The 16,481-nt window shown below is 41.1% G+C and overlaps 1 protein-coding gene across 1 annotated transcript; it reads left to right on the forward strand.

Moving 5' to 3' along the window:
- Positions 1-864: 864 nt before the first annotated feature.
- Positions 865-15,582, forward strand: LOC117550017 (poly [ADP-ribose] polymerase tankyrase-1-like; the record flags this gene model as incomplete). The annotated part of the gene is given in 13 exon segments (XM_034222287.1): positions 865-1,327; positions 2,709-2,933; positions 4,270-4,365; positions 4,483-4,519; positions 4,948-5,023; positions 7,179-7,199; positions 8,991-9,085; positions 9,248-9,314; positions 10,611-10,797; positions 11,962-12,083; positions 14,154-14,245; positions 14,393-14,471; positions 15,411-15,582. Coding segments are annotated over 13 exon segments (1,696 nt in total), but the record flags the coding sequence as incomplete, so codon positions are not given.
- Positions 15,583-16,481: the final 899 nt, after the last annotated feature.

The raw sequence follows: 16,481 nt of genomic DNA on the forward strand, positions 1-16,481 counted from the left end.
AATAAACTGGTCAGACTACTGCTTGACCTTTCATCTAGAACCCACCTCACCTCTGCCCACTTTGACAACCTAGGATGGCTTAGAGTACACGACAGAGTACAGCTACTTGCAATGGGCCTGGTCTACAAGATCCACTACACCTCTATGGTACCCATGTACATGTCAAAATTCTTCCCAAAGGTCAAGGAATACCATGATCATAACACCAGAGGGAGCTCCACAAATCATGTGAAACCCAGATTTGGCACAAAAAAGGGGGAATACACGTTTCGCAATTATGCCACATCAAGGTGGAACGCTCTTCCCACAACTGTAAAGGAAAGTAAAACTATACTTACCTTCAAAACCTCTCTTAAAGAGCACCTTCGGGGGAGAGCATTGCAAAACTGGCCCCGGTAATGGTACAAATCTCAACCTGTCGTTCAATGGACAGCTCCCCCCCCCCCCCCCCATCTATGTATATACTCGCATTTTAGACTCTGTTACTAACTGTATATCTGTAGACTTGGTATGTCTTAAATGTCCGGTTAGGATGTATTAGAACGAAATCTAAAATGAAAATTGTAAATAAGCAATCTGTATGTAAAAACCACCTGTATGTAAATTGTAAATAAGCCATCTGTATGTCAAATATGTCTTATATGTCTTAAATGACATGATGAATTGGAAATGGGGGACCCTGATGTAAACAAGACGAAAGTCTTTCTCTGGTCTGCATCCCCTTAACAATTGTATGTTTTGAGCTGTACTGTACTGTACCCAATATACAAGCTGTTAATACACTTTTCAATCAATCAATCAATCAATCACACTGAGGGAAAACAGCTGACAGGAAATACGACCTACTTTCACCGGAAAGGAGGAGCAGCTTTTTATTGTCGACTGAGAGGAGCTGCTGTAATGGCGGTGTCTCGTCGCTCCTCGCAGCAGCAAAGCACCATACAGTCTCCGCCGAGAAACAGCTCTCTCTCGGCCGCTCCGGGCTCTCCTCCGCCGATGGCCCTGATCGTTCCCCCGGAGAGTGAGAGGGAATGCGCCGGTGGAATCGACGTCGCTCCGGCCTCCCCGGACCTCCTCGTCCCGGTGCTACCGAGCAGTGCGAGCTTCTCCACGACAACAACCTCCGGAGGCAGTGGCAGCAGCGTCTCCAGCCCCGGATCCGGAGCCTCCAGCCCGGCGGACGGCAGCAGCGGAGGGGCCTTCAGGGAGCTGTTCGAGGCCTGTCGGAACGGAGACGTTTCCCGGGTGAAGAGACTGGTGGACTCGGTGAATGTAAACGCGAAGGACATGGCTGGTCGAAAATCAACCCCGCTCCACTTCGCTGCGGGTAAAGCTAACGGCTCGGCTATGTTTATGCTAACATTAGCTATCATACTTTAACGACGAAGCTATGTTAATGCTTACATTAGCTATCATAGTTTGTAACGAAAAATACTGTAGCTCTCATACTTTTACTATGATGCTAAGATTAGCTATCATACTTTAACGTTAAAGCTATCATACTTTAACGTTAAAGCTAATGTTAGCAAAAACATAGCAACTGCTTCAGCTATGTTTATGCTAACATTAGCTATGATATTTTAACGATTAAGCTAATGATAGCATAAACATAGCTAATGTCTCAGCTATGTTTATGCTTACATTAGCTATCATACTGTAACTATGGTTATGCTAACATAAGCTATCATACTCTATGTTTATGCCACGCTCTCATACTTAAACGATTAAGCTAATGGCCCCGCTATGTTTATGCTAACATTAGCTATAATAATAATAACAATACATTATGTTTTTGAGGCACTGTCAAAATACCCAGGTTTACTTTACGATTAATAAAATATATACTGTATAACAGTCAAAACAACAACACATTAAATACATAGCCTACAGGGCAGACAGAAAAAAAATTACAATAATTTAAATTGTGTTTTTAAAGCTATCATACTGTAACGATGAGCTAAGAAAAAGTCTCAGTTATGTTTATGCTTGCATTAGCTGTATTAGACTTTAACGGTTATATAGCTAATGTTGTTGTGTTGTGGTGTAAACACAACGTTCAGTTTAAACGGCTAGTGTTGCTAAGCTGCTAATGTGACGCTCTCTAATGCAGATGTCAACATTTCTGTACTTCAGCTAATCCGTCACCACAGACCTCTAATTTAGCTAAAATGTCAGTTTCAGGCTAATTTCATTTGCAATATTAGAATATGCCCACATTACTGTGTCTGTTTAGCACAATTCTGCCACTTTTTACACCTTCACATGCTTGACTTTCATGATTCAAATTCAAAGAGCTTTATTGACATCACCATAATGACAGAGTTTTGCCAAATGTTTGTACAATTACATACACATCTTTACATAAATATACATTTGGCATTACTTCTTATGTTTATATGCATTTTGAAAAAAAGCATATAAGCATGTTTTCTTTACAAGGAAAATGATATTCTTTTAGAACATGAACTAGAAACAATAAAGCATAGTACAAATAGTTTTGGACAAATTAAATGTAATAACTGTGTAACTCACGGCTTAGAGATGCAAACATCTTTTCTATGCATCAACAAGGATCATATCTAATAGTGAATTCTTTAGGTATGTTTGAATTTAAGTATTTATAGAAGGAATAGCCTTGGTAGTTATATTTAAGAGGAGTCAAATATTGAGGAAAAGCTGAACTGAAATGCCTTTTGATCCTCTTCCAGGTTTTGGCAGAAAGGATGTGGTGGAGCACCTCCTGCAGACGGGCGCCAATGTTCACGCCAGGGATGATGGCGGACTTATCCCCCTGCATAACGCCTGCTCTTTCGGCCACGCAGAGGTTGTCAGCCTCCTCTTGTGTCAGGGAGCAGACCCCAACGCCAGAGATAACTGGAACTACACCCCGTTACACGAGGCTGCCATCAAGGGAAAGATAGACGTCTGCATTGGTAAGGGTCACCGTGTTCAGGGAATTATGCAAATCTGTAAGGTTTTCTAGACAGACAGATTTTGTTAGCTGTAATTTGGCCCTTCGTAATGTGTGCATGGTAGCTTTTGTGCAAATTGTTCATGATTATAGTCATGATCTAGTCCTATTTAACATGAACTGCTATTTAGCCTATGTTCATGAAAATAACTTTATATGTTGGTTTTTGATGTAAACAACACACATGTTTTGTCAGATTTAATCAGTGTACTGGGCAGAGGTGGTAGAAGTACTCGGATCTTGTTCTTGATTAAAAGTAGAAGTACTCAGATCAAAAGTAGAAGTACTCAGGTCTTGTACTTGAGTAAAAGTAGAAGTACTCAGATCAAAAGTAGAAGTACTCGGATCTTGTTCTTGACTAAAAGTAGAAGTACTCAGATCTTGTACTTGAGTAAAAGTAGAAGTACTTAGATCAAAAGTAGAAGTACTCAGATCTTGTTCTTGACTAAAAGTAGAAGTACTCAGATCTTGTTCTTGACTAAAAGTAGAAGTACTCAGATCTTGTACTTGAGTAAAAGTAGAAGTACTCAGGTCTTGTACTTGAGTAAAAGTAGAAGTACTCAGATCTTGTTCTTGACTAAAAGTAGAAGTACTCAGATCTTGTACTTGAGTAAAAGTAGAAGTACTCAGATCAAAAGTAGAAGTACTCAGATCTTGTACTTGAGTAAAAGTAGAAGTACTCAGGTCTTGTACTTGAGTAAAAGTAGAAGTACTCAGATCTTGTGCTTGAGTAAAAGTAGAAGTACTCAGATTTTGTACTTGAGTAAAAGTAGAAGTACTCAGATCTTGTACTTGAGTAAAAGTAGAAGTACCAGAGTGTAGGAATACTCTGTTACAGTAAAAGTCCGGCATTCAAAATGTTCCTCAAGTGAAAGTAGAAAAGTATTCTCATCAAAATATAGTGAAAGTAGCGACAGTAAAAGTATTCGTTGTGCAGATTGGTCCATTTCAGAATAATATATATGATATGTTTTATAATGATTGATCATGAAAGTGTTCTCAAAGCTGGTGAAGGTGCAGCTAGTCTGAATGACTTTGTATACTGCAGGGTAGCTGGTGGATTTACTCCAGGTGGAACTAAAGTCTGATTCAACACTTGAGTATATTTCACATCATTCATCCACATCTGTGACTAAAGGGATTAAATACATGTAGTGGAGGAAAAGTACAAAGTAACATAAAATAGAAAGTACTTGAGTAAATCTACTTAGTATCTTTACACCTCAGGTACTGGGTGACACAACAGTTACATAACATAGGAATTGTTATTGAAGTATGTTCCTATCTGCTCCTCTCAGTGTTACTCCAGCATGGCGCAGATCCAAACATCCGCAACACTGACGGGAAATCTGCTCTGGATCTCGCCGACCCTTCAGCCAAGGCTGTTCTCACCGGTCAGTGCCTCTCAGCTCGCTTCCTCTCACAATCAATATTTTAATCATTAAATAAATGTTCCACTTTATTCTCGAATGTATGGAAAGTGCTCTGAAATAAATGTTATTTCCATCCAGGTGAATACAAGAAGGATGAACTTCTGGAAGCAGCAAGGTGAGTATCAGCCAGACATATTTACCTCCAGAGTCAAACAGCCCCATGCAACATAGACATCACGTACAACTCTTACATGTGAATAAGTACTACCTAGTTACATCCAGTAAAGCAGTATTATCATCTGTGAAAGACTACTTTTAAATGATGTAATCTATATTGAAAGCAAAGTGGATTTTGATAAGAAAGGGGGGAGACTATTGAATAGGGTCAACATTTTAACGTTACATTAAGACCTTCATTTTCCTTATCTTACCCTAATTTATGGTGAATTCAGAACCGTTTTAAACACCAATAATGTGTATTTTGGGATGTTGTCTTTCCACTAGTCCACAGCCTAAGATCTTCCATTTGACCAGTGCATGATAACACCATGTGTTCTCCTGTTGCCCTAATGACAGCAGTCTCTTTCAACCATGTAATTACAGGAGTGGAAATGAAGAAAAGCTGATGGCACTGCTGACTCCATTAAATGTGAACTGCCATGCCAGCGATGGACGCAAGGTAGAGAACCGCTCGTCCCGCACCATTTCACTAACTGCATAAACACATTTGGATACAGCATGCTGTGAACGAGGCCATTTTATGAAATACTTTATACTAGGCTAGATTAGTTTGTTGCAGATATCGCGGAGATTTGTGTCCTTGGGTTTGTAGCAGGATGATGCCAACTTACCGTTTTTAAGACTTCAAATCCAGTTTGTTCTATTATAACATCTTAACTTTAGGTGTTTTGTATTGCCAGATGGGATTTTTCCCACCATAAAAAAACATTTTTTGAGTCCAGATAGTTAGATTAGTTTGGTCTGTGTTCATTTCCCTTAACTACAGAAGAAGACACATTACTTTTATTTACAGTTTAGTGGGTTTGTTTTTATAGCGTGGTTTGGCTGGGTATCTGGACATTCTTCCACATAATCGCTTTTCCACGCTGGAGCAAAGCTAGTTGTGGTCTTTAAATGTAGGTTCATTTCTTTGTACATCAAAGTGATTGGAAGTTATTTGAAGCGTCTCGAGCAGGGGGGTCAAACTCATTTTCATCTCGGGCCACATCAGCATTATGGTTGCACTCAAAGGGCCGGTTGTAACTTTAAATATAAAAATACATATATAAATGTTTAATATATATATAATAATGTACTATATTACATTATTGCCTCTGCATTGGATTCATATCAGATAGGGTAATAACGGCCCGTCCACACAGCGGCGTGCGTTGACGCTTGCCGGCGGGCGTGTCTGACACTCGACCAACAACCAATCACATGAATCTCCCGCCCCTGACACACAAGCAGCGGTTTGATTGGCTAGAGCTTGTACTGGCATATGATTCGATTGGCTGACGCTTCTGCCGAGGCGTCAAAAGTTGAACATTGCTCAACTTTTGCAGCGAGCCACGCCAGCAACGCTCCACGTCGCTTCCCACAATGCAGTTCGGCTAAAAGTGACGTCACCCCATTCAAAGTGAATGGGCAGAAGCGTTGGAAGCTTCAACGCACGCCGCTGTGTGGACGGGCCGTAACTGCATAATTAACTACGCCTGAAAGCAGAAGTCTAGGGTAAAAAATGCAAGTCTCTTCAGTGAGAATGTCACAAAATGAAAAAGAAAAGCCACATTCTGGGGAAAAGTACATTTTGAAGCCCCCGGGCCTTGAGTTTGACACCCCTGGTCTAGAGCATGATTATGTTCCTCTGAGTGTTCTAGATGGGTCATACAGTGGGAACGGGTGCAAACGAGCTACAACGGCCCAAAACTAAGGTGCCAAAACACATGCCGATGAAGAAACATCTTGACAAGACATACGAGCGTTTACTAAAAGCGATGCATAAACGAAACGCTGCAAGAAGCTCACAACAGAAACCAGGGATTATAAAGACTGTCTCTGTTCATGGGACGTTACCTAAAATGTTCGTCCGACATTATTAAACATCTGCTGTAAACTAGTTAGCGAATTTACCTAACCTAATTATATCGGAATGATGAAACTTACATTTTAGGTGACTTTCCACCAACAGCGACAGTTAACCAACTTTTTCATCCGGTCTTCTTGCAGCATTTAGTTTATGCAGCTCTTTTAGTAAACACTGCATGTTTCGTGAAGATGGTTCCTCATCTGCATGTCTTTTGGCACATTACTCCGAATGGCCCTCGCCAGCCACCGTAGGGAAGACGGTGTAGGATTGTTTTTGCATTTCATTCCCAAGTCGTGTCAGGCACTGATCTCTTTAGAGCTTATTTAGATTGTCTTATTTGTGTACAAACCACTAGCTCCTCTCTCTCTGAATGTCTAATGTGGCTAACAGTATATCCTAACCCTGTTTTCTCCAACAGAAGTTAAAGTGTGACTCCTTCCTCGCCTCCTTTGCAGTATATTTAGAGTTTGCATGATCCGTCAGTGTAGATTGTGTCTGCGATTTAAACAGCGGGCACCGTGAACCAGTTCCCAACGCTACAGAGAAAAGGGAGAAGGTTCACACACTCAGCCCTCCCCCTCTCTGGCCTTTTGACGGATCAAACAGTGATTCAATAACCAGGGCTTGTGTTGCATCGACTTAAGAAGGAAGAGAAAAAACATTGCTGTGAAAAGAGAAATGTAATTTTTGTAATTTTTGTTTCGTTTTTGTTTTCCGTGTGACTCTGGCAACATTTGTCCATCAGTCAACATCCCAGAAAATGCTGGTAAGTTTTGATAACGGCCGCTTGATTGATGCTCTGTTGTGATTCTTACATTCCTTATTTTTTTGTAATCCATTGTTTTTATTTGACCAATAATCTGGCTGTCACTGCACATCGTGTGTGTGTGTGTGTGTGTGTGCGTGTGTGTGTGTGTGTGTGTGTGTGTGAGACTGTCTGTGTGAGACTGTGTGTGTGTGTGTGTGTGTGGGACTGTGTGTGTGTGTGTGTGTGTGTGTGTGAGACTGAGACTGTCTGTGTGTGAGACTGTCTGTGTGTGAGACTGTCTGTGTGTGAGACTGTCTGTGTGTGTGTGTGTGTGTGTGTGTGTGTGTGTGTGTGTGTGAGAGAGAGAGTGTCTGTCACTGTGTGTGTGAGAGAGAGTGTGTCTGTCACTGTGTGTGTGTGTGACTGTCTGTGTGTGTGTGAGAGTGTCTGTCACTGTGTGTGTGTGTGAGAGAGAGTGTGTCTGTCACTGTGTGTGTGTGAGAGAGAGAGTGTATGTCAGTGTGTGTGACTGTCAGTGGAAGAGTGTGTCTGTCACTGTGTGTGTGGTTATGATTGAATGAGTGATTTGGGTTGGTGTCATGGTGACGACTCGTCTTGTTTGGACTTTGAGAGGAGTCCACAGTGTCCTCTGCCTGCTTTCTCTTCAGCGTCTGTCCTCTCCTTGCACACTCACACTTTTCAAGCACTTGCTTTTCAGTCAGTCTTTCTGATTTGGACTTTATTTATTTATTTATTCATTAATCAATTTTCCTTTTGGATGATCACTCATGCATGCCCGAAGACCTAACCCCCCACCCTTTGCATTGTGTCAAACGATTCCTCAGTCAGTGAAATGTGTGTCTACTTCACGTTGGAAGCGGTTAATGGACTAAAGTTTTTCACCTGTCATTCTCGTGCTATGCTAATGCTAACCCTCCATGGTAATGACTGCTAACATGCTCGTGTCATCCCACTCTGAACGAGGCCTCCATGATTCGACCTTGTATCACTGTGGCTTGAGATCTATCCGTTTTTGGAGTTATATTAATATCACACTGCATGGAAAGTCCCTCCTTTTTGACTGTTGGCTTGACCTGAGCAATACTTTTTCAGAACAAAGGCCCCTGAAGTTGGATTTCACTTCAAAGACTTATTTTTCTTAGCTGAAAGAAAGAAAGTTATTTGATCTAATTAAAGCAATCTTCCTGCTTTTTGTAGCTTCCTCACATCAAATTACAGTTGGGGTTTGATAGCATTTCATCAAATCTGAATCCAGTGTTGAATTCCCTTAGTATATTCACTGCAGGTAAAGCTTTTTTGAGTATTAACTTTTCAATTTAGGATCCAAAAGTCGTAAATGAACATCAAGAAGTAACATTTTGATAAATATGAATGATTTTTTACGTGCAGACATAGCCATGATCAAGCTATCATCTCCCTACCGTAATGCCTACGCAGCCATTTTGAACTTAACAGTTGCTGTCTTTCTTGTCATCTCTCCGCATAAAACCTCATTTAAAACCCCTCAGACTTAGGTATAATACGTTATTCTGCTGATATTGGGAAGTGTCCTTAAAGGTACATGCCGTTGAAGTTGTCACTCAGACAGAAACTAAATAAATTTTTATCGCTGAATTTTTTCATTTTCTTTCTACCCACCATTGACTTTGCATCATCGCATCAGCCATTCATCTGCAACTCAAACACATGCTTCTGGCCCTAATCAGCCGCTTGCTCCTGAAGGCAGCACACACACACTGACCCCCCGGCGGCCATCTTTGTTTGCTAACAAGCCGTCTTCTCTTCCAGTCCACGCCGCTGCACCTGGCCGCCGGATACAACCGCGTCCGCATCGTCCAGCTCCTCCTGCAGCACGGGGCCGATGTTCACGCCAAGGACAAGGGGTGAGACGCTTTTTTTTGTTTGGGGTGAAGTGTCTTGTCCAGGGACACAGCGACATGCTGACTGCAGTGGGACTCAAACTTGATCAGCGCACTTTCCCACTGAGCCACAGCGTTTAAAATACTACATCTTTTAATAATGCAATGCTTTTTGTGTCTCTGCAGTGGCCTGGTTCCTCTTCACAACGCCTGCTCCTACGGCCACTTTGAGGTCACCGAGCTCCTGCTTAAAGTAAGAACCACAACAGGTTTCACAGTCAATTGAAATGGCTAGTGCAATATTCACGTTGCAGGAGGCTAAATATGTGTTAAAGGTCCCATGTCATGGCCGTTTCTACTGATCATAATTCCATTGTTGAGGTCGACTAGAATAGATTTAAATTGTTCAATGTACCAAACTCACATTGGTTTCTCACAGCATCTCTGTATAGTATGTGTATTCACTCTCTGTCCTACACGCCTTGTTGGAGCTCCTGCCCCCCCCCCCCCCCCCCCCCCATTAGCCCACTGTGCTCTGATTGGTCAGCTCGCCCACTCTGTTCTGATGAGTCCACCACCGTTACAGCGGAACATCAGTGGTTATGTGTTACAATGGTGTTTGTTAGCAACCAGGAAATGACACCAGTAATGACAAACAGATGAGAATGCTGCGTGGGGTCTGGGTGCCGTGTTGGCGGGACGTTGAGGGGCTCCCTGCTGGAGCGGACAGTGTGAGCTGGGTTACTGGTGTGGTTTCCTTGTTGCTGCGTGGGGTCGGCGAGACAGCGAAACACAGCCCGAAACCAGCCCGAGCACACACACACACACACACACACACACACACACCTGCCGCGTCCCGCCGTCTCAGACTGAGAAATCTGCGGAGCTGCAGCTGAGAAAAGATTGATTGTGTGTGTGTGAGGAAACGTAACGGCTCCGCGGACGTAACGTCACTAGACCGAAGAAGAAAACAATGGAAAAAGAGAAATGTCCAACGAGGCGTTCTGGGGCAGCACAGACAGGTCTTCTCTGTGTTAGAGTTCTACTCGCTACAGGGTGCACTTTGAGGGTTTGTGACTGCAGACCGTTTACATGCAGAAAAACCTTCATAACAACAAGGGGACGGGTGATAACCAGAAAAGCATGACATGGGACCTTTAAATATCATAGAGAGATAATCATATTCCACAGACGTATTAATGTCCATTTATTGTTTGCAGATCTTCTTAAAAAACATATACTGTATTAATTTCTTATATTGTTCAATGCTGCCCTACCATTCTCTATCTGAGGAATAGAGGCAACAACAAAATGAAGTTAGATGGTAATGATTATCAAAAAATATATAAACAAATACAGATGAATGTATACAGGACAAGGTTACAGGAAAACACAAAAACAGTCAAATCCAAAGTGCATAGTAGCGCTAGGCTGAAGGAGGAAACCCTCTTAATGTAGAGAATGACACTTGGTCCAAGTAAGGGAATGAAAATGTATTTATTTTGTGTGGAAATAAATCTCAAACCCTAATGTTGTGTTCCGCCCGCAGCACGGCGCCTGTGTGAACGCGATGGACCTGTGGCAGTTCACTCCTCTCCACGAGGCGGCCTCGAAGAACAGAGTGGAGGTCTGTTCGCTGCTCCTGAGCCACGGGGCCGACCCCACGCTGCTCAACTGCCACAGCAAGAGCGCCGTGGACATGGCCCCCACCCCCGAGCTGAAAGAAAGACTCTCCTGTGAGTATTCAGTCTCACACTCTCTGTTTTACGCATGCTTCTTAGGTATCATTAAGCTGTCTTTGGCTTTTTGCCTGCTGTAACAATGGACCTTTCCCCCCCACACACACACACACACACACACACACACACACACACACACACGTAGGTTGACACGTATGAGGAATTTGACTTGATGTCGTGGCGCGTACATCAAAGTAAAACTAAGATGAAGGACACAGATAGATCTATTTTAAGAACACTATAATAACATTACCAAATATAGTAAAATATAGCAGTATTTACATTGAAATAAAATTGAGGGAAATTCTTGTGCCAGAGTTACAAAAGATACATAATAATAAAACTGTATAATAAGAATACCAACAGTGCAGTAAAAAGAGCAAATCAAACAAGAAACAAAGATGGACAAATAATGAATGTTAAACTGTACGGTGGGAGCGGTATGGTAACAAAAGACCTTAGTGGAAGATATGTAATTGTATTATTGCACATTTATGACATAAAGCAGAGTGTTTCGTAGTGTTGATACATATGGTTTCATTGGAAAAGCGATATTATTTAACCGTTGTTTTTATTATTTTCCACATTTCTTTAAGACACAAAAACGTACCTGACCAAAACGCTGAAATGAAAAAGTTAAATAAATAGTCATAATAAAAACACTTTAAAAAAGAATGTTAATACAAATTACATTTGATTTAATTATATATAAATCCAACTAAATACAGCAAATATGAATCAATACACATTATGGTAGTTATAATAAGAAAATGATTTACATAGATCAAATATAAGGTACGGTAAAACATGTATTTTTTAAGGACGGCAACAAAAAAACGTACTTGACAACATTGCAATTTCATTAATTAAGTAATACAAATACATAGACACATTGTAGTGATACATTAAAGTATCTAAACAATGAATAGTAAAATATGTCTCTCTTGTTTAGCCTCCATAACTGTCCCCATTAACAGAAACACAAAAAAGACATCCATTAACATGACACCATTTAAATATAAAATAAATACAGTTGATACAAATGCATATACAGAATGGTAGTTATATAGTAATACATCACAAATAAGTGATAATATATATACATTTATATATTTACAACAAATAAATGTATGAACTTGTTCCTCTTTCTCTCCGATGTAGACGAGTTCAAAGGTCACTCGCTGCTGCAGGCGGCCCGGGAGGCGGACATGGCCAAAGTGAAGAAGACTCTGGCTCTGGAGATCATCAGCTTCAAACACCCTCAGACCAACGAGACCGCGCTGGTGAGAATCTACCTTCAGTCCTTATGTTGGGGCTTAAGATCAAATATAGATTCCACTGTGGACGTTAAAATCCCTGCTGGAACAGAGATATCAAGCAGGGTTCTTACGGTCATTTAAAACCTGGAAAAGTCATGGAAATTCAAAATGCTAATTCCAGGCCCTGGAAAAGTCATGGAAATGTAACTAAAGTTGCATCAAATATCATGTATATTTTATCTAATCGCTGAAATAGTAATACTATAATGATAATAAATACTGTATCGTATAGTAATGAAACGTAAAATGGCATTTAACTGACGAGGTGTTTTGCCGGTGAGAGATTTTAGTTAGTAGCTGTGGAAGCTAGTAAGCCTATTGGATTTGTTTTAGAGGCACAACATGTTTCAGACCTTATTTTCCTCTTCCATGTTAAAATAAACCTTTTCCAGTGGTACGCTGAGAGAGAGTCATGTTTTTGGTCATGGAAAATTAGGTAACGGTCCTGGAGAAGTCATTAAAAATCCTTGGTGAAAAAGTGTATGAACCCTGATCAATGCTCCTTGTTTGAGCTCTGTCTCTGTTACACATTTAACAAGAACCACTGATTTCAGATTTTATAATTATCATTTAACTGGGCATTTAAAAACACTCGTAAGATTTAGTTTACTCCTTGATAAGTGGATGCAATCGAAAGATCTGTAAAACTTACAATCCTCAGGAATCATACCGAAGCACCACTTTAAAATATGTGTTTTAGAGACATGGAAATGAGTCACTCCGCGTGAGAAATGCACCAAATCTTTATCGAATCAAGACAGAAATGACCAAATAGTTAAGATGGTGCAACTTTGAGAATCAACCTTTTATCCTTATGTTGGGGCTTAAGATCAAATATAGATTTCACTGTTGCGTTACAATCCCTGCTGGAACAGAGATAACAATGCTCCTTGTTTGAGCTCTGTCTCCGCCGAAGCTCCACTTTAAAATATGTGTTTAAGAGACATGGAAATGAGGTATTCAGCATCATCAATGCACCAAATCACCAAAGAAATCTTTATTAAATCGAGACAAAAATGACCAAACTAAGACGGTGCATCACTTGTAGCTTCGCTTTGTTTCTATCTGCCGAAATGCTTGTGCCATTCGACTGCAGGGACAATAAAACATTTCAATCCGTTACGTTGGTAGTTTTTGGAATAGTTCTTAAAGGTGTCAATGTTGAAAAAAATTCTGTTTTTTTAGCTTTGAGGTAAAACACGTTGTTACTCAGTGTTGTTTTAGAACTCGTGTTGCGTAGGATTTATTTTCTTCTTTCAAATCACTGCTTAAACTGAGCTATCTTTGCTCCTTGTTTTAGCTTCCTCCCTGGTTACAAATCATGTTTTCTGAATTCTGATATATTAATAACATTTATCTGAGGATTTAAAGTGGTCTTGTCAGGATTGCTCTGGAGCAGTCATGTTGATGTGATTTGCTATCGGTTAAGCAAACGGGCACTCACTGAGAACATTCAATAATACATTTCATTTGTATAGCACACTTTCATAAACATCGTCATCTCAAGGTGCTTCACAATGCTATAAGGAGGAAATAATAAAAAGATATCTAAGGAGCATATTGAATACAATATGGTAATATAACAAAAACCGGTTAAGAGCGTAAAAGGTTAGAATACAAAACAAATAAAGGAAAAGTAAAATGCAGTGCGGAACATGTGGGTCTTAAAAACTGAGAGTGATGCAGAGGTCCGTACATTTGTCCTGAGCCGGCAGGTCCAGATACCAGCGCACTAATCGTGTGTGTGTGTGTGTGTGTGTGTGGTGTGTGTGTGTGTGTGTGGGTGTGTGTGTGTGTGTGTGTGTGTGTGTGTGTGTGTGTGTGTGTGTGTGTGTGTGTGTGTGTGTGGTGTGTGTGTGTGTGTGTGTGTGTGTGTGTGGTGTGTTGTGTGTGTGTGTGTGTGTGTGTGTGTGTGTGTGTGTGTGTGTGTGTGTGTGTGTGTGTGTGTGTGTGTGTGTGTGTGTGTCGGTGTGTGTGTGTGTGTGTGTGTGTGTGTGTGTGTGTGTGTGTGTGTGTGTGTGTGTGTGTGTGTAGCACTGTGCCGTGGCCTCCCCTCACCCCAAGAGGAAGCAGGTGACTGAGCTGTTGCTGCGTAAAGGAGCCAACATCAACGAGAAGAACAAAGAGTAAGTCCACAACCTTTAGTTCTCCTAAATATCGCGGGGGGGGGGGGAAGAAAAGCAAACTGCACGTTGACTCGCATCAAGTACCAAGAAGACAATCAATGGTGGCAGGAAATCAGGTGATAACTTCCTGTCCGTTGTGTCTTCTAGCTTCATGACTCCGCTGCACGTTGCCGCTGAGAGAGCTCACAACGACATCCTGGAGGTGCTGCAGAAACACGGAGCGAAGGTCTGTGATTGGTCCATTCTGCCTGAAGTTAAACGGGGTTAGATAATGTGATCTGGTGGCGTCTAACGTTTTCCAACCCAGTTTAGATTTGGCCACGCCCACTTCCACATGACGAAAGCAGCGTTTTCATCCCACGAAATATGAATTTAAGTCCGTTAACAGTGTTTTTCCAAGTAGATGAATAAAAAATAAAAATGTTATTTAACGTAAATGTTAATTAATCTTTTATTATTAAGTCACCATTATTTTAAGATGAAGCGACTGGCAACTAATCTGTAGCCTGAAAGCTCGTTTTGTTGTTTGTCATGTTTTGTACCAACTTAAGGACAGTATTTGAGTATATGTGCTTTGAGTATATAAAATAATAATGACAGTAATAATAAAGCTTTATTTATATAGCACTTTTCATACAACACGTGCAGCTCAAAGTTAAAAATAAACAAGAAGAAATTCCCCTCAGATTGTTTAAGAACTTTAAAGGTACATGAGCAACAGATAACATGTGATCAGGTTAAGAGACACAAGGAGGTCACTACTAATAAAATAAATAATGGTTTCTCTCACAAGACAACTGCAACAATATAACATATAAAACAGTGAACATACAGGTACAACAGGAATACAAATAAAAAGATAATAGTAATAAAAATGCCATAATTCTAATAAAGGTTAAACGATTAAGTATAATAAAAAAAGACCAATGTAAAAATAAATATTGCTATTGAAGAATGTTAGATTAATAAAATAAGATAGAAATATTCTGCTTGCCAGGCATGACATCACTTGAGCTTTGTTGGGGAGGGCGGCGTTTTCTTTTTGTCCCGCGGAGCTTCGTCGATGCAGAAGTGGCCGTGGTTAAATCTAAACTGGGTTGGAAAAGCGATAGACCTGGTAGGATATAAAGTGTGTGTGTGTTTCTGAAACCTCCTCTGCCTCCAGGTGAACGCGGTGGACACACTCGGCCAGACGTCTCTCCACAGAGCGGCGCTCGCCGGTCACATCCAGACCTGCAAGCTGCTGCTGAGCTTCGGGGCCGACGCCTCCATCGTGTCTCTGCAGGGCTTCACCGCCTCGCAGATGGGCAACGAGGCCGTGCAGCAGATCCTCAACGGTAAACACACCCAGCACGCGTTAGGGCCTGTGTCCACATGGCGCCTTCTTCTGAGCATCAGATTATTTTGTCTTTTGTTGTGAGCACTTGATACAAAACACATACATACCATGTGAAAGAACAAACAAACAAGTCCCTTACAAAACACAATACACTAAAGACCCCACCCTCCCAGGATCAAGTGGCAACAAGTAGCTTCAAATGACATGTGCACACGGAAAAGGAATCGGAGCCGACGTTTCAATGACTCGGCCGCTGCACGCCACACACTCGCATCATCCTGTTCGTCCATTGATACGGCTGTTGACAGTTCCAAATGGACAACAGCGAGAAAAGTTAAACCCCATCGCTTAACCCAGTGGTTCCCAAACTCTTTCAGTCGGGCCCCCCTTGGGTAATTGGAAATATTTTCGGGCCCCCCCCCCCAACCCGGTTCCCTTCTATATTGGTAGGATTAATTGTATATTGTTGTAAAAACATTACATTTTCTCTGCTGATAATAAGAAGATATAAAGATCCAACTATATTTATATTTTATTATGGATTACACTTGAACAAAAGTGCTTGTCAGATACTGTGAATTAATGTGGCCTAATTCAAACTAGCAGGCCTTCTTCCCTGAGTAGCAGATTTTTAAATTCAAATTTCTTTAAGGATAATATGTTAATTAACTACTATTTCTACTGCAGGTTGCAAACGATCACATCACTTTACCATTCCTATTCCACACGAGCTCATCGATGACTTGTTTTGAGACGGCCCCTCAGTTCATTCTCAATGTTCAGCTTTGATCTGTATTTGGTTTTGATGGCAGCAAGAAAAAGCCTCTCACACAAGTAGGATGTTGCAAAAGGCAGCATTATGCCCACAGCTCTCTGACCAGTGAGATATGTTCGAGC

The sequence above is a fragment of the Gymnodraco acuticeps genome, unplaced genomic scaffold, assembly GCF_902827175.1.
Source record: "Gymnodraco acuticeps unplaced genomic scaffold, fGymAcu1.1, whole genome shotgun sequence".
NCBI lineage: Eukaryota > Metazoa > Chordata > Actinopteri > Perciformes > Bathydraconidae > Gymnodraco > Gymnodraco acuticeps.